General features: G+C 40.1%; 1 protein-coding gene across 1 annotated transcript; it reads left to right on the forward strand.

Annotated features, from left to right (window-relative positions):
* Positions 1–9,206: 9,206 nt before the first annotated feature.
* Positions 9,207–19,119, forward strand: LOC115432546 (tubulin alpha chain-like). The gene is made up of 4 exons (XM_030153447.1): positions 9,207–9,285; positions 11,753–11,975; positions 15,084–15,232; positions 17,862–19,119. The coding sequence occupies exons 1-4, from the start codon at positions 9,283–9,285 to the stop codon at positions 18,837–18,839; spliced, it is 1,353 nt and encodes a 450-aa protein (XP_030009307.1). The 5' UTR covers positions 9,207–9,282; the 3' UTR covers positions 18,840–19,119.
* The last annotated feature ends 380 nt before the right edge of the window (positions 19,120–19,499 follow it).

Consider the following 19,499-nt stretch of genomic DNA (forward strand, 5'->3'; position numbering starts at 1 on the left):
TCAGGTTATTCATGTTTTTGTGAAATGTCAATTAGTTTTAGTGTAAATACAGGAAAATGACATGAAAGTGTTTCCATTTACAAAGAGAAAAATGTGGAGTTGTGAGTATTTACAGGTTTTTATGACAGTATTTGACTGATCCGACCCACTGCAGATGAAACTGGTCTGTCTGTGGAACCTGAACTAAAAGGATTCAGATCTTCAGTAGAATTTTTGTATTTCACAAATTCATCCCAGGGTCAGACTGGACCCTTTGGTGGGCCGGACTGGACCCTTTGGTGGGTCAGACTGGACCCTTTGGTGGGTCGGACTGGACCCTTTGGTGGGTCAGACTGGACCCTTTGGTGGGCCGGATTTGGCCCCTGGGCCTCATGTTTGACACCTGTGTCATATATTGTATTGTTCTGTAGTTACCAAAAAAACCTGCTCCATGACCCATTCTGAGGTCCTGACCTTAAGTTTGGGAAAAGCAGGTCTGTGGAATCTGACTATGAAAGCTTTATATTCACACCAAATCAAACATTTCCAGTTTTCCAGCTTAACCTGATGCTTTAATTTGATATTTTCTGTCAGTACATGGCTAAAACACAGACCTTTGAACTGAAAATGAACAAATGTATTGACTTTAACTCACAGGAGCAGCACCACTTCCAGGTTTTCAGAGCTGAACAGACCAGATCCATCATTAAAGTCAGTGGATTCACCTGTTTTCCTGCTCACAAAGTGGGCTGATTCTTGTCTGGTGCATTCAGGGACCTCAGGTGAAAACTGCACGAGGCTTTTATGGGTTCCAGACAGGAGAGGGCGCTCTACGACCACATGTTGAAGGAAGAACTGGCGCTCGAGGAGCCGACCAATGAAACAACAACAAAGGAGAAGCAGAACCTCATCAACAGAGTCAAAGAATATGAAGAAAAACTCCATGTTCACTGTCACACAGTCTGGACTGATACAGGAATAAACACACTTTTTTCTATAGAACCATGGATTCAAGGTGCTTTAGAAAATCATGTAAAATCAGCAATTCATAGACAACTAAAGGACAAAATGCACTACAGCAGCAGCGATTAAGGAATAAAAAATAAATAACATAATTAAATACATGGGATTAGACATAAAATACATCTATAAATAAAGGCTTAATTTAACCCTTTCATGCACAGTGGTCACTCCAGCGGTCACTCCAGTGGTCAGTTCTTCTCCAGCTGTTCTCTTGTATATTCATGGGTTTGGTTGTTTTAGTTCCAGATCAGCCAACACAGTGGACACTCATGCACCATCCCATAATAATCCACTGACATTCAGACCAGTACTGTCACTGCTGTTCTAGATAAACCTGATCTGCACTGACATGTCTGAGTGGAAATCAGCTGCTTGTTATTGTTTATAGACTGTAATTAACCATTTTTCTTAAACAAAAAGTTTTTTTTTTTTTTTTTTTTTTTTTTTTACATATTATCCCCATAAAGTGAGTAATAACTAATATTAGAATATGTTAAAATATGATAAAACATCTGATTAGCCTCATTAAAAAAATTATTTCATACTTTTCACACAGTATATCAGTAAATACATGTTTCTTTGCTTCAAACATTAAATGCATGGTGTCCAGCTGAGTGGACATTTTTGCAACTCCATGAAAAATAGGTTCATTAAAAAGATTTCCATTGTTTTTTTCAGGCCTGAAGGGGAATAAAAACACTCAGGAAAAATAACTTGATTAGGGTCAAAAAACAGTATTCAAAATCTCTCTGAAGGGACATTTTAGAGACAGTTTGACCCACAGTTTTACTTTTAAATTCAGTTTTGCTTTAGTTGGACCATAAGGGATTATCCAAAACAAGGAGCTACTTAACTGCCTGTTCGACCATATGGTTGAGTTACTCATCAGGTGCCTCTTAGTGGGGTAGTTAAAGGGTTAAAATAAATGTTGGAATGACAATCAATTAAAGTTCACTCTGATGGGACATGACTGTGTTTGGACCCATTAAGGTTCTCATAATTCATGCATGAAAGGGTTAAGGTCCATAAGTGTATCATCCTTTGGTTTTGTTTTCAGGCTGAAGCAGCAGATGGTAAATTTAATAAAAGTGAGAAAAGACCAGTTACAGCCTAATCCATTATTGTGCCTATTGGGATATATCCCTGAATCATTGAGAACACAGAAGAACACTTAATTTTTTGTTTATGCTCGGCCATAAGGCTGTTCTGACCAAGCGGGTAGGAGAAGAACCTCCTTCAACACATCTGCAGAAGTCTTTGATATCAGACTATATTTCCCTGGAAAGACTAAGATTTGACATTAACCCTTTCATGCATGAATTATGAGAACCTTAGTAAAGATTTTTTTCTTGAGTGTTTTTATTCCTCCTTAGACATGAAAAAAAAAATTGTTTTTTTTTTTCATGGAGTTACAAAAATGTTCATGCATTTAATTTTTTAAGTAAAGAAATGTGTGTTTAAAACCCAATATCAGAAGGTACAGAAGAGGATTAAAGCCACTGGGAAAAAATAAAATAAAATAAGGTCCAATATATATTTTTCATTATTATTATTATGAAAAAAAGTCAGACTTCTGAGATTAAAGTCAGAAATCTGAGGAAATAAAGTCAGAATTCAGAGTTTAAAGTGCAGTGGCCCTAATCCTGTTCCGTATGAAAGTGATATGAAAATAATGAAATAAAAACCTTTTTAATGCTGCAAATCTGATGTTTTCTCCCATTTGAACATATTCTAATGCTAATTATTACTCACTTCATGGAGATAATATGCAAAAAAAAACCTTTGTGTCAAACAAAAAACAAGTGATTTCCACTCAGACATGTCAGTGCAGATCAGGTTTATCTAGAACAGCAGTGACAGTACTGCTCTGAATGTCAGTGGATTATTATGGGATGGTGCATGAGTGTCCACTGTGTTGGCTGATCTGGAACTAAAACAACCAAACCCATGAATATACAAGAGAACAGCTGGAGAAGAACTGACCACTGGAGTGACCACTGGAGTGACCGCTGGAGTGACCACTGTGCATGAAAGTGTTAACGATCAGAAGGACGGCAAAGTTTGGCAAAGTGTTGGAGTATCTGGGAACTCAGAGTGCAACTGCCCGAAATAGACCTAATAAGGACTTTTGAGATCACTGCTGTGGACGAATTTTGGACTTGCTACATATTTCATACAACCTGTATATGTGCTGGACTGTTATAATTTAGAAAAAGTTCAATGAAAAGAATGTTTAAAAAAAAAAAAGTGAGAAAAGAGGCTGAGGATGAGGACGACGAACTTGTGGAGAACTGTACATAAGACAGATGGTGAGGAACAGGAACAGTAGTAAACCTCCTCTTCTGTACGTTTGGAGACACTATACAAAGAGATTTAGAGGTTTTTTTCTCTGACCTCTAGAACCAGAACCAGGTCAGAACTCTTAAAATCTGTTTTTCATTAATTTTGTGAAAATGGCATTAACCCTTTCATGCATGAATTATGAGAAGCTTAGTCAGGATTTTTTTCCTGAGTGTTTTTGTTCCTCTTTAGGCATGAAAAAAACAATGCGATTGAAAATTTTTTATGAACCTATTTTTAATGGAGTTACAAAAATGTCCACTCAGCTGGACAGCATGTGTTTATCGTTTGAAGCAAAGAAACATGTATTTAAAATCCATTGTCAGACAGTGATATATATGTGAAAACTATGAAATAAAAACATTTTTAATGCAGCTAATCTGATGTTTTCTCATATTTTTATATACTCTAATGCTAGTTATTACTCACTTCATGGACATAATATGCAAAAACAAACCTTTTGTGTAAGAAAACTGTTAATTACAGTCTAAAAACAGTTAACAATCGATTTACACTCAAACCTGTTAGTGCAGATCAGGTTTATCTAGAACAGGAAAGTTCCAGTAATGTTCTGAATTCCAGTGTATGGGATGGTGCATAACGGTCCAAACACAGTATTCCAAATCTGTCTGACGGGACATTTTAGACACAATCTGACAGATTAGTGTTGCTAAATGACCTACAGTTTTACTTTTAAATTCAGTTTTGCTTTAGTTGGACCATAAGGGATTATCCAAAACAAGGAGCTACTTTATACTGAAATAAATGTTGGAATGGTGATCAATTAAAGTTCACTCTGACGGGACATGACTGTGTTTGGACCCATAAGTGTCCACTGTGTCGGCTGATCTGCAACTAAAACAACAAAATCCAAGAATATATAAGAGAACAGCTGGAGAATAGCAGTCCACTGTAGTGACCACTGTGCATGAAAGGGTTAATGATGCTTTCTGAACTGGAGTTTCAGTTTAACCCTTACAGACCCAAACATCCACCTTTAACCTAAACCATCTACTGATGGAAGCTGTTTCATACCTGCTGATCCTCTCATCCTATCAGCACATGTCAATAATTGGTGTCAAATACAGTTCTTCGTCTATATGACCATATTTGGATGTTCAGAGGCTGTGTAGTTACCATGGAAACACCGTCATCTTCTCCAACATTGATTCTCCAGTCAAACCCATGCAGTTGGATCAGTGCCAGTGGATGGACACACTGGGTTTATGTTATTAAACACTAAACTAAAAATATACAAATGAATCTAAAAGATCCAAATTCTAGGAACATAATGTAATAATATAATCAAGTAGCACGTTTTTTTTTTATTTATGTATTTATTTATTTTTCCTATTCCTTTCATTTTATCAAGATAATTCCTTAATTTAAAACATGATATTTTTATTTAATTGTACACAAAGTAGTTGTTGTAATAGATTACCTATTGTTTTTATGTAATGTAAGAGTATGTTAGTGCATGTTAACTGTTAACTGGTCAAAGCACATGGTTTTCTGTTGTGGGAGATGACTCAGTTTACCTCTTTATTTCAGCTCCTCATGTGTAAATGGGTCAGTGATGGGACTATTTCTTGTCTTATTTTGGTGAACTGAACTGTGAGTAGGTCCACTGAAGGTTCATGATGATCGTCCTGATGCTTTGGTTCAGATGTGACTCATGAAGCTCCAGTTGTTTTTCAGTGAATGTCTGGACTGTCGGCTCCACATGAGGGGTTTTTTTTTTTTCTTCTTTTTCTTCAGGGTCCAGATTTAAACCACAGGTGACAAAGCTGCTTCTGTTTTTGTAACAGTTTGCCTCAAACATTCAATCAGCTGATTCAGTTTGTATTTTTATGTCTTGGTTATGACTCTACCAATGACTGAAATGACTTATTATTGGATTCATGTTTGTGGCCTGTATGTGTTTATCCCTACGTTCTGTGTGTGTTTTAGACCAGGGCTGTCAAACTCATTTTAGTCCAGTTCCACATACAGACTAATCTGACCTGAAGTGGGCCGGACCAGTCAAATAATATAAATAATAGGATAGGAACTTAGAAATAATATCGACTCCAAAGTTTTTTCTTATATTTTTGAGTGAAAAAAAGTTAAATTCCATAATGAAAATGTTTACCTCTACAAACTGTACTTGAACATAACACGAACAAAAATGAACAACCTGGAAATGTTTTAGAAAAATAAGTGCAATTCTACATGTACATGACAGCTCACAGATCACAGTGGATCTACAAATACACAAAACATTTAGTCAAAGGCAGAATGTTGGTAAAATTTCACATACTTCTCTAAGACCTTTCAGGTTGTTCACATTTTTTTTTGTAAAAGGTTAGTCTATAAATGTAAATATTGGTGTAATTTTACCTTTTTTACACTAAAACCAAGTGAGAAATTTGTGGTTTTCATCATTTATAGTTTATTATGATAGTATTTTACTGGTCTGACCCACTTTAGATTGAATTGACCTAAAATGATTTTAACATCATTGATCGTTATTAACTTCAGTGTAAATATTGCATTTCAGAAATTCTTCCCACAGGCCGTAGTGGACCCTTTGGCGGGCTGGTTTTGGCCCCCGGGCCAAATGTTTGACACCTGTGTTTTAGACTTTCATTCTTCTCTTATAGATTTATTTGTTTAATTTTTGTGATTATTTCATTTACCTTGTGATGCATTTTGTTTCCTCTGGCTTGAAAAGTTGTTCCAGGGATTCCAAAACTATTTCATAATAAAGTTTGAATGAATGAATGAATTTATTTATTTTTGGTTTTACATCAATCATTGTACTCAGAACATTAATCATAATAAACATAAAAACCAAAAAAGGAATAGGCGAGAAGCAAAAGCTGATTTTTGTGCCTCTCCTTTTCACCTCATAGACTGTTTACATCAACTTAAATGTGAACAGCATCCAGCATTCACACCAGAATAATAAAAAATACAATTTAAAAAAATCAACAACAAAAACATATCTACCATCTCAATTCAATATTTCTGAATTATTTTAAACTCAAGGTACTTTTTTTTTTTTTTTTTAACTTTGCCAGAGGAGTGGATGACTTAAGTGCATCATAAGGTCCATCCCATAATTTCACGCCCACAGTCCCAGTTCATCCAGACTCACATTTGTTCTCTTAATTCCAAGAACCATAGCTGCTCTTTGAGACAGTACTATTTTTATCCTTCATGTTCCATATTCCTATTCAGAAACAGTTCTGTATATCTCTTTTTAAATATATTTGTTTGTTCTACGGCTGGACAAGTTAACGTGTTATTACCGCGTTAACACCTTCATTAAATAACGCTGATAATTTTTTTCTCTCCCATTAATGCCGTTTTATTCTAACTCCTATTCTTCTGCTTGTGTGCGTGTAGCGATTAGCTGCAGATAGACAACAGGTTTACCAAGAAAAGACCAAAACTTGTGTCCAAATCTGTTCCTGTAGACTCACTGTAAAACTGACACATACAAACAGAATATGTCTGAGTTCTGTTCACTGCCTTAGTACATTTACATGGCATTATACATTTAAATGAATGGGAAAAAGACAGCTAGCTCCATGCTAACTTGAATGGGAAAATCCATAGACACGCTAACAATTAGCATTTACAGACTAATTTAAGATTTACAACATCTTTTTATCCAGAAACAAAGGTTCAAATCACAGATATTTGATACTATTCATTCTGACAACAACTGAACAGAAAATACTCACAGGCAAACGTTTTTGGGGCCATACAAACAGAGTGAAAGAAACGTGTCTGTTAGCTCCTTCTTATGTCTGAACTGACTACGGGAACACCGCAAGGACAAAATATACGTTAGTGACACTTATTCCCACCACTAGAGGGCCCCCTTTGTTTACTTTGAACAACTGAACATCACATATTATTGGGCTTATTAGTATTAGTACTGATTAGTGGGACTAAGACTCCTGTCAATCACTCACAAGTGTAAATAAACGTGTGGACATAAACATGTGTAACAGTAGTGGTCTGTTCCATGGACATTTTCATTTAAATGTCTTCAGATGGTGGTGGGGAGAAGGACACAGGTGTTTGGAAGCACTGACATGTGGAATTATTTTATCAGCGGAGTACTGCAGTCTGAAATATCACTGAAAGGAAATACATGCTGTTGAAGCTGGGAACCCCCCCCCACATATAACTATGTGATTGATTGTGAATAATTGTAGAAATCCACGAAATTAATTGCGATTAAAAATTTTAATTGCTGCCCAGCACTAGTTTGTGCTTTCCTTTGTCTCCTGTTCTAGATTGTTCCACAGTCACTCCACAGCTTGTTGTGCACATACTTTTCACTGCTGTTCTTTCTTTATGTGTTTTTTTAATTAGCTCCTCCCTCAGATTGTTTGAATCATTTTGTTTTCAGAAACATTCCTCCTTATCTTCCTGTTTAATCCCCTTTGACCAGACTCAGTGATCACATACTGAGTCCCACTTACACTTTTTCTATTAACAATAATCCCATTGTCATAATAATGTCATGAGAAGAGGTAAAATGTTATTTTCCAGCTGCTGTTTGGACAACAGTGTAAATATCTCCTCTGGACCCAAACTTTCAAAGATCATGAGTTTCCGTAGATGTAGATTTTTATTGACTCTTTCATGAAAGTGTGTTCATTTGCCACCTTCTACATGATTTCCATCTCATTCCATCTTTTAGGTCGTGTTTATTCTTTTACATATTCTATATTATTTTTCTCTTGTCATCTCTTTGACTTTTTAATCACCTCTCTTTCTTTGAAAAGTTTCTAAAGCCTTTTCCTTTGTTGAAATTAGGAAACTGACATCTCTTATCATATTATTACCTCCGCCAAGGAGGTTCTGTTTTTGCCAGGGTTTGTTTGTCTGTCTGTTTGTCTGTCCGTTAGTGTGCAACATAACTCAAAAAGTTATGGACAGATTTGGATGAAATTTTCAGGGTTTGTTGGAAATGGGATAAGGAAGAAATGATTAAATTTTGGTGGTGATCAGGGGTGGGGGGGGCCCACGGGGGGGGGCCCACGGGGGGGGCCACTGATCAGCCTTGGCAGAGGTCTGCGCTCTCCAAGTGCTTCTAGTTGCTCCTGTTATGTTTCCCCCTAAAACAAAATCCGACAACTCATGGACAGGAGTTGCAAACTGAGAAACTAACAAACAAACTGCACAAAAACCAAGAAAAAGAGGTAAAACAAAAAAAAGGGCCCTTTTAAGGAGTTCTAACACTGTGGCCAAGAGCGTAAAGCAGAAGGAAAAACAACTGTGGGGTCATCTGTGCCTGTAACGCTCTATATTTATGACCAAACAAACTGAAGACATGACCAAAACAAAACAAGTTTAGGGGACAATCATCATTGGTATTTGAATTAGCATTAACATTAGCATTAACATTAACATTAACATTAGCATTAACATTAGCATTAACATTAATATTAGCATTAACATTAGCATTAACATTAACATTAGCATTAACATTAGCATTAACATTAGCATTAACATTAGCATTAACATTAATATTAGCATTAATATTAGCATTAACATTAATATTAGCATTAACATTAATATTAGCATTAACATTGGATTTGGAATAGCACTGGCATGAGTATGAGAATGAGTATTAGTATTAGTATGAGTATTAGTATTAGTACTAGTACTTGTATTAGTATTAGTATTTGCTTATACATTAGTATTAGTATTAATATTAGTATTATTATTAGTACATGTTTTAGTGTTAGTATCAGTATTAGTATAATTCGTCCGTCCCATGTGTCATGTGACCTTGGTTCTGTCCAATAGGGGCAGGGCTCATGGTGTCACTATAAACCCCCCCCTTATCCTGGTTGGACTTTATTTCTTACAGAGACTCTTTGAGAACTCTTTGTGAGACTAAACCTGCTCCTCATCTTCATCCTCATCTTCATCATGGTGAGTTTGTCCTGTAGCCTCATTGTCTTGTTTAATCCTGATCTGAAGCTTTGGTTTGAAGAAATGAGGTCAAATTAAGAAACCTCAGTTTATTAAAAACACTATTGACAGGCAGTGCTTTTACACCAGACTGTGGGGTTTTAGTCTTTATTTTTTGTGTTGCTGGTACATTTAGAGCTGCTGTCTTCAGTTTTCTGTTTTAATACGAAACCCTTAAAGGTTTGAACACACACACAGACACACACACACACACACACACACACACACACACACACACAGTTTCTTAGGTTGAGTTGCTGTTGGAGTTTCAGTTTGGCAGACTCTGGAGGTCCTGTTATTGATTTTTGCATCATTTTGGACCATATTTCTAATGGTATTTGTCCAAAGCAGTGAAAACTCCCCCACATAAACTTAGACTAAGCTGTAAGTGAATCTGGGAGAAGTGTCTGGAGGTGGTTCGTATGATCGACAGGATGGTGTGATGATCATGTGGTTGAACTGAAGCCCAGAAGGACCTGGATTATGACTGGGTTCGACTTTATTTCCCTGCTTTATTTGACAGGCACAGTGCACATTAAACACTGCTGATGGACATGGGCCACAGTTATCCAGAAGGGTATTTGACAGGTTTTATCTCTGCACAGATTTGACTGAACCACCATAAAAAGAAAAGATTTGTCAAATTACATTATTTAGAAGTATGCATTAACGACAATTATAGAACAACAGTAATATTAATAAAAACATTAATGACATGGACTATTTAAAAGGTGCAACACAAACACAATATAAACTAGAAGCACTCGGAGAGCTCAGACCTCCGCCAAGGCTGATCAGTGGCCCCCCCCTCTGTGGGCCCCCCCACCCCCAATCACCACCAAAATTTAATCATTTCTTCCTTATCCCATTTCCAACAAACCCTGAAAATTTCATCCAAATCTGTCCATAACTTTTTGAGTTATGTTGCACACTAACGAACAGACAAACAAACAAACAAACAAACAAACCCTGGCAAAAACATAACCTCCTTGGCGGAGGTAAATATACTGTGGTTTTAGGTGCTACTTGGGTAAAAGTGTTTCTCCATTTCTTTATTTTTACTTTTTTAAACTTTAGATGAATTTAGATTAAGAATTGTATTTAAAGCTTCCTGGTCAAAACCAGATGAGGCTTTATGGACACTCCTACCAGAAAACTCAGCTACATTTTTTAGTAAAAATGCACATTACATCAGATAATGTGGGATTCTTGTCACTACATCTGTGTAGAAAAAGGTTCCATCTGATCTGGAAACAGTCTGTCATGAGACTCCTCATATTCTTCTGAATGAATGCGGTTCAGGTGGAGTCTGGTGCGTCTTCACCGCTGCATCTAACCCTCATAATGAGACAGAAAACCCTGCTTTACTGTTAAATAGATCCCATTTAGTGTCTGCTTGTGTCGATATGACTGCTCAGTCTGACACCAGACTTTATTAAACCTGAGCCGATGTCAGACGAGGGATGGAACCATATGAACATTTCAGATCACAGTTCTCATTATTATCGCGGTATTGTTGAAATTGTGCTCAAAATGTTCAAAAAGTACTGATACACACACTGAAAGAATTGAACCAAGTTGTATTTTGAAAAAAAAAACAACAAATAAAATAACAGTCCCAGTGTACCCTCTGTGTCAGAAACAGTCAAGTATTAACCCTTAGTGGTCTGAGTCTATTCTATCTGTTTTTCAGTCCTTTTGATTTGGCCTTTATATACTATAGAAACAAATGTTTACTATACCCATGTTTGGATCTGTTTTTTCAGCACAACTTCATCTATATCATCTGTCTGTTATTTTTTCACTTTAACCTACTATAAAAACACAAAAGGACAGAAAACACACAAAAAAAGTTAAATCCAATTTGAAAAATGTATATAATTTATTGCATGAATAACACACAGATGTTTAATGAACCTCTTCAAAGACTTTAACAGTGAATATTGGTTCAAATATTAGGGATAGAAAATCCAAATGGTAATAAATTCAAGCTATACTCAGATATTTGACATTAAAGCAGATCTTTACAGGTGTTTTGTCTGGAAAAGTGCGGTAATCAAACAGTTATCCTGAGAATTAGAATTTAAACACTAATACTAACAGTCTGTGACTTTACTGCCGTTTATCATTATACCAGTAGTCGTTCCATCCTTATGTCAGACACACTGGAGGGTTTCAGTTAAACTTGTATTTTCTGACCCTCCATCAGGTTCTTCATGTTCTGCTGACTTGGACGCCAGCGTCCTCGTGCTGCATGTTCTGGTTCTTAATGTGAATAAACGGATTGGATCTGGAACCGAGTGTGAACCCGTCATATGATGTTGTTCATGTGACGCGTCTGTTCCTCTGAACGTCGCCTTCAGTCTTTCGTGGCCATGTGATCCATCTGATCAATGAAACTAAAGTGTCTTTGTTCATGTTTCTTCAGCGTGAGTGTATCTCTGTGCACGTGGGTCAGGCGGGCGTCCAGATCGGTAATGCGTGCTGGGAACTCTACTGTCTGGAACACGGGATCCAGCCGGACGGACAGATGCCCAGCGACAAGACCATCGGAGGAGGAGACGACTCCTTCAACACCTTCTTCAGTGAAACTGGAGCTGGGAAGCACGTCCCCAGGGCCGTGTTTGTGGACCTGGAGCCCACGGTCATCGGTGATGGTCCTCATGTTTGAGCTGAGTTCAGGAGTCACACTCACTTTAACTCAGGTTCCACGTTCAATGCAGATGGTCTACGGTGGGTCAGATGGTCTACTGTGGTCAGATGGTCTACTGTGGGTCAGATGGTCTACTGTGGGTCTGTGGGTCAGATGGTCTACTGTGGGTCAGATGGTCTACTGTGGTCAGATGGTCTACTGTGGGTCAGATGGTCTACTGTGGGTCAGATGGTCTACTGTGGGTCAGATGGTCTACTGTGGGTCTGTGGGTCAGATGGTCTACTGTGGGTCAGAGCAGTGAAACAAGGAGGACAAAGGTCCAGTGTCAGTCTAAGAACTGCGCGGGGACGGACCACCCCCTTCACTGAGTGCACACAGTGCGCACACACACGCGCACGCACACACAATACACGATGCACATGTCCACGCCACACACACACCCAATATATGCCACGCACACACAATACACGCCACGCCACACAATACGTGTCACACAAGTACACGTTGCGCGCGCACACACACACACACACACACACACACACATACAGTAGTTCGTACAAGGGTGCACACTTGTTTGTTCTACACACCAACATACACACACACACTGGACACTCAGGCTGGACACTCACCACATGCACTACTTCCTGCAGACTGACCATGAGCTGGCCAAACAGGGGCGGAGCTAGTGCCGCCGGTTAATAAAGGGGGCGTCAGGCGGGAAAATGGTCACCTGACCATTTAATTAGTGGTTTCCACTTATTAAGGTTATTTCTCTGTAGTGGAGAGTGGTATGTGATAAAACTAGAGTGGAAAGGTTAAAAGGAGTATTTTTCTTTTTTTCTCTTGTGTTTTGAGGTTTCATCTTGTTGTGATTGTCTGAGGAAAAATCAGGTTTGTTTAATTGATTGCTGTGGGTCACGCCCAGTGGGAGGGGCTTTTCCCTATATATGTCGGCCATTTTGGCTTTGTTGGGGGTCTGAAAAAGCTGACGACACATTGTGGGTGTTTTGTCAGTCTGCAAAGAGGTTTTTTTTTTTAGTTATTTCTTTTTCCTGTTAATATTCTGTAAATAGCTGTCACTGGGTTTGGGAAGACTGGAATGAAAAAAACCCTTTAAAGGAAGACCTTCAATTTTTTTTGTTTTTTTTTTCCGACTAGCCACATTATTAAGTTTACAAAGTTGAGCCACGCTACATGTGCTTTAAAAAATGTGTTCAAAAAGAAAAATAAGTGCAATTTTTAAGGATATTCTGCCTCAGGTTATCATTTCCACGTTTGCATCAGAACTTAGAGCTGACAGTGGATCTACAAACACACAAAACATTTGGGAACAAGCAGGAAATTTGTAAAATTCTATTTTTACTTAATACATTTATTTTGTTTTTTAGGTAATTCACATTTTTACCTCCACCAAGGAGGTTCTGTTTTTGTTGGCGTTGGTTTGTCTGTGTGTGTGTGTGTGTGTGTGTGTGTGTGTGTGTGTGTGTGTGTGTGTCTGTGTGTCTGTGTGTGTCTGTGTGTGTCTGCCTGTCTGTGTGTGTGTCTGTGTGTGTCTGCCTGTCTGTGTGTCTGTGTGTGTGTGTGTGTGTCTGTGTGTGTCTGCCTGTCTGTGTGTGTGTCTGTGTGTGTCTGCCTGTCTGTGTGTGTGTGTGTGTGTGTGTGTCTGTCTGTCTGTGTGTGTCTGTGTGTGTCTGCCTGTCTGTGTGTGTGTCTGTGTGTGTCTGCCTGTCTGTGTGTCTGTGTGTGTCTGTGTGTGTGTCTGTGTGTGTCTGTGTGTGTGTGTGTGTGTGTCTGCCTGTCTGTGTGTGTGTGTGTGTGTGTGTGTGTGTCTGTGTGTGTCTGCCTGTCTGTGTGTGTGTGTGTGTCTGTGTGTGTCTGCCTGTCTGTGTGTGTGTGTGTGTGTGTGTGTCTGTGTGTGTCTGCCTGTCTGTGTGTGTGTGTGTGTGTGTGTGTGTGTGTCTGTGTCTGTCTGTCTGTGTGTCTGTGTCTGTCTGTGTGTCTGTCTGTCTGTCTGTCTGTCTGTCTGTCTGTGTGTCTGTCTGTGTGTCTGTCTGTCTGTCTGTCTGTCTGTCTGTGTGTCTGTCTGTGTGTCTGTCTGTCTGTGTGTCTGTGTGTGTCTGTCTGTCTGTGTGTCTGTGTGTGTCTGCCTGTCTGTGTGTGTGTGTGTGTGTGTCTGTGTGTGTCTGTCTGTCTGTGTGTCTGTCTGTCTGTCTGTGTGTCTGTCTGTCTGTGTGTCTGTCTGTCTGTCTGTCTGTCTGTGTGTCTGTCTGTCTGTCTGTCTGTCTGTCTGTCTGTCTGTCTGTCTGTCTGTGTGCTAGATAACTCAAAAAGTTCTGGACGGATTTGGATAAAAATTTCAGGAAATGTTGAAACTGGCACAAGGAACAAATGATTAAAGTTTGGTGGTGATGGGGGTGTGTGTGTGTGTGTGTGTGTCACTGACCTGCCTTGGTGGCAGAGGTCTGCGCTCTCCGAGTGCTTTTCTAGTTTGTTAAAGGATAGTTTGTAAATGTAAACATTTTCATGTAGTTTTACTTTTTTACACTAAAACACAGATAAACGTGCAGTTCTGTTCTTATTTGACTGGTCTGACCCATTTGAAATCATATTAGTCTGTATGTGGAACCTGAACTAAAATGATTTGACACCATCTACGTTATAAAAGCCAAGTGGCCTCTGTGTGTGTGTGTGTACATTCACACTAACTCCACACAGATGGACTGCTGCAGTTTGTCATACTTATGTATTTTTGATCATGGAACAGACTAGTGAAAATGGCAAGTTGATAGGACCAATATTTGGGAAAATATGAATAATTTTGGAATTCAACATCCTTATAATCACGTTGCTATACCCAGAACACTTTGGCGGTGACTGGTGGACAAATGCGGTACAACACACACAAATACGCAACAGCACAAAAATGATCACATCTAGAACCTGTGGATCCACGGGTCAACGCACTAGTTAATAATTCTCTTCAGTGTAATTTTTGCGTTTCATGACTCCATCCCATGGTCAGACTGGACCCTGTGGTGGACTGTTGGGGGTCCAGGGGCCGTATGTTGGACTGCCCTGTTCTAGAGTGTGATGTGTCTGTGTTCAGATGAGGTTCGGACTGGGACGTATCGTCAGCTGTTCCACCCTGAGCAGCTCATCACCGGGAAGGAGGACGCCGCCAACAACTACGCCCGAGGACACTACACCATCGGGAAGGAGATCATCGACCTGGTGCTGGACCGGATCCGCAAACTGGTGGGTGGATGAGAGCAGGAGTCCACCCCTGAAGGTCCAGGTCAGGGTGGTTGGGTTTGTTTTAACACTGTGATTTAGAGCTCTGACTCATACTTCTTTTTTTTTATACTTTGTTTTCAACAGATTTTACATTTTTTAACAAACAAACAGTAAAACAAAACAGTAAAGACATACAAACAAGAGACGTCAACAAGCACAGACAGGGCAGTGTCAAAACTTAAAATACAACCATAATTTAAGCCACAAGTGGCATCTAAAGGCCCTCACCACGGGCACGTCCAGTACAAGTATGTCCATCGTTCAGCAGGTGGCGCTCTAGCACCAAATTTTAATGTCTTCTGATAAATGGGTGTAGGCCTGGGAGATAGACAACTGACTCAAGTTTGAGCCAAATTGGTGTTCGTATGTCCGAGCTGAAGCCATTTTTGTAAAGGTAAATTTTCGAAGAAACTTCAAACAACTTTGCAACGTCGTCACACAAAAACGGTGACACCAATCCCAAAAATTCGGCTAACTTTTGATGCCCCACTCCTCTAGATACTGTACACCGATTTTCAGCTCATTCAGCCAAACGCCCAAGGAGGAGATAGTTAAAATACGACGTCAGCAAAAACGCTGACTCAGCATTTTGGAAATTTCAATCCAATATGGCCAACATCCGGTTGCTTTAGGGGTGTGGCTATAATAATATTTTTGTCTGTCTCCTGACGATGAACCTGTGTACCGATTTTAGGTCCTGCACTGGTTTTCCTCGGCTCGGGCCTAAAGCAGTGGGTCAGTGAGTCCCAGTGTTCTCCCATCCTGATCAGAGGGTTGGGTTCGTTTGGGTTTTGTCCAGTTTCAGTCCATGTCAGATCAGTCTCATAGATTCTCATGTTGTGTCAGATCATGTCCTGTAAACCTGCTGACAGAATTACATCCATCGGTTTCATAAACGTTTGGACACATTTTCTGGAATGCACATTCACACATGTTGACATATGTGTGTATTTCTCATGACAAAAACAGCTGTTATCTTATTGGGGCGTCACATCTTCTGGGACAGATGTCCATTTTAGTCAAGAATTAGTACATTTGTCCAAATTATGGTTCAAGGAACAAGTTAGTTTTTCCATATTGTATATTTCTGTAATAATTCCAGTCCATTCCTTGTTTGCTGGGGGTTCTTGGTTCAGTCATTTTCTTGTTCTGTCTTTTTTCCAGGCTGCCATCATTCTGTTCATCAGGTATTTGTCTGTAGAGTTGACTGGAGGTGGTAGATTTAACAAGATAGGCTGTGCAGAAATCAGCTTTAATCTCAAACCCCATTATTGTGTTCATCATTTTCATCATTTCAGTTTTTCAGTTTCAGACTCATGCTTCATCTTCACCATCCTCTAGACCAGGGCTGTCAAACTCATGTTAGTTCAGTTCCACTTCAGCCAAATTAGATCTGCAGTGGACCCAACCAGGAAAATAAGAACACAATAATATATAAATAATGTCAACTCCAAACTTTTCTGTATGGTTTAGAGTGAAAAAAATAAATTTATATTATGAACAGGTTTACATCTACAAACTATCCTTTCAAAAGATGTGAATAACATGAACAAACTGAAAAAATAAGTGTAATTTTAACGATATTCAGCCTCAACTTACCATTTCTACATGCATATTATGGATTGGATCTACAAAGGCACAAAATATTCAATAACAGGAAGTATACTGTTAAAATTTTACTTTCAAAATTTCAGGTTTTTCACATTTTACTGTTAAAGGATAGTTTGTAAATGTTAATATTTTCATAATTTAATGTAAGTTTTTACACTAAAAAAAAAGAGAAAAATATGGAGTTGTCATTATTTATAGGTGTAATGTTTTCACAATAAACTAAGAAAATTTGGAGTCATTATTTACAGCAGCGGTGTCAAACTCATGTTCTTTCAGGTTTCACATTCAGCTCAATTTAATCTGCAGTGGGCCGGACCAGTACAATAACAGCACGCTAACCAATAAATAATGACAACTGCAAAATGTTTTAGTGCAAAAAATAACATTCAATTATGCCAGTATTTACATTTACAAACTATCCAAACAAAAAGGATGTGAATAACCTAAAAAAAAATGGAATTTATTAAGAAATATAAGTACAATTTTATCAATATTACTCCCTAACTTATCATTTATACGTATGCATTACAGATCAGATCTACAAAGACACTAAACATTTAATAACAGGCAGAATATTGTTAAAATTACACTGAATTTACTTCAGACATTTCAGGTTGTTCATATTTGTTCAGGTTATTCACATTTTATTGTTAAAGGATAGTTTGTTCATGTAAACATTTTCATAATTTAATGTTTTTTGCATTAAATCAAAGAGAAAAATTGGTGTTTTCATTATTTATAGGTTATTATGATATTATTTTTGAGTTTGATGCGCTAACTTGCACTTTACAAATTCATCTTGTGGGCCGGATAGGACCCTTTGGCGGGCCGGTTTTGGCCCCCGGGACGCATGTTTGACACCCCTGACCTAAAGCTTCTGAAAACTGTTCCTGACTCCACCCACGCTGTTCTTCTTCTCCTTGTTCATCTTCTTCTCCTTCTTTCTCCTTCTTCTTCTGACCCTGTCCTCCGTCTTCAGGCCGACCAGTGCACCGGTCTTCAGGGGTTCCTGGTTTTCCACAGTTTCGGAGGTGGAACCGGTTCTGGTTTCACCTCTCTGCTGATGGAGCGCCTCTCCGTCGACTACGGTAAGAAATCCAAGCTGGAGTTCTCCATCTACCCGGCGCCCCAGGTGTCGACGGCGGTGGTGGAGCCGTACAACTCCATCCTGACCACCCACACCACCCTGGAGCACTCCGACTGCGCCTTCATGGTGGACAACGAGGCCATCTACGACATCTGCCGCAGGAACCTGGACATCGAGCGTCCCACCTACACCAACCTCAACAGGCTGATCAGTCAGATCGTTTCCTCCATCACGGCATCGCTGCGTTTCGACGGCGCCCTCAACGTGGACCTGACGGAGTTCCAGACCAACTTGGTGCCCTATCCTCGTATCCACTTCCCTCTGGCCACCTACGCCCCGGTCATCTCCGCCGAGAAGGCCTACCACGAGCAGCTGACCGTGTCCGAAATCACCAACGCCTGCTTTGAACCGTCCAATCAGATGGTCAAGTGTGACCCTCGCCATGGTAAATACATGGCCTGCTGCCTCCTGTACCGCGGTGACGTGGTTCCCAAAGACGTCAACGCCGCCATCGCCGCCATCAAAACCAAACGCACCATCCAGTTCGTGGACTGGTGTCCCACTGGTTTCAAGGTGGGCATCAACTACCAGCCGCCCACCGTGGTCCCAGGGGGAGACCTGGCCAAGGTCCAGAGGGCCGTGTGCATGTTGAGCAACACCACCGCCATCGCAGAGGCCTGGGCCCGCCTCGACCACAAGTTTGACCTGATGTATACCAAGCGCGCCTTCGTCCACTGGTACGTGGGGGAGGGGATGGAGGAGGGCGAGTTCTCAGAGGCCCGGGAGGACATGGCCGCTCTGGAGAAGGACTACGAGGAGGTGGGGGTGGACTCGCTGGACGGGGAGGGAGATGAGGACGGAGAGGAGTAGATCAGCCAGTCCAAAGAACCGAAGGAACCGTCCAGGACCACACCTGCAACCACAAATCCACCAAAACATACTGTCTGAACAAATAAAAGCAAAATGAAGATGAGAGGTGGACCTGTCTGTCATTTAATCAAACACTTTTCTGGTTTGCAGAGTCTTTCACTGTCACCGAAATGTGTATTTAAGCAACAAATTCAACATTTTAAATTATATTTTGGCTAAAAAATTAAGAGGTTTTGCAGACGAAACCAAACTTACATACTGAATCTGATCAGGGTCTGTCACTCCTCAGCTTCATATAGAATTATTCTGTTACCATATAACCCTAACCCTGGGCCCTAACCCTAACCCTGGGCCCTAACCCTGGGCCCTAACCCTAACCCTGGGCCCTAACCCTGGGCCCTAACCCTAACCCTGGGCCCTAACCCTAACCCTAACCCTGGGCCCTAACCCTAACCCTGGGCCCTAACCCTAACCCTGGGCCCTAACCCTAACCCTGGGCCCTAACCCCAACCCTAACCCTGGGCCCTAACCCTAACCCTAATCCAGGGCCCTAACCCTAACCCTGGGCCCTAACCCTAACCCTGGGCCCTAACCCTGGGCCCTAACCCTAACCCTGGGCCCTAACCCTAACCCTGGGCCCTAACCCTGGGCCCTAACCCT

The sequence above is a fragment of the Sphaeramia orbicularis genome, chromosome 14 (genome assembly GCF_902148855.1).
Source record: "Sphaeramia orbicularis chromosome 14, fSphaOr1.1, whole genome shotgun sequence".
NCBI lineage: Eukaryota > Metazoa > Chordata > Actinopteri > Kurtiformes > Apogonidae > Sphaeramia > Sphaeramia orbicularis.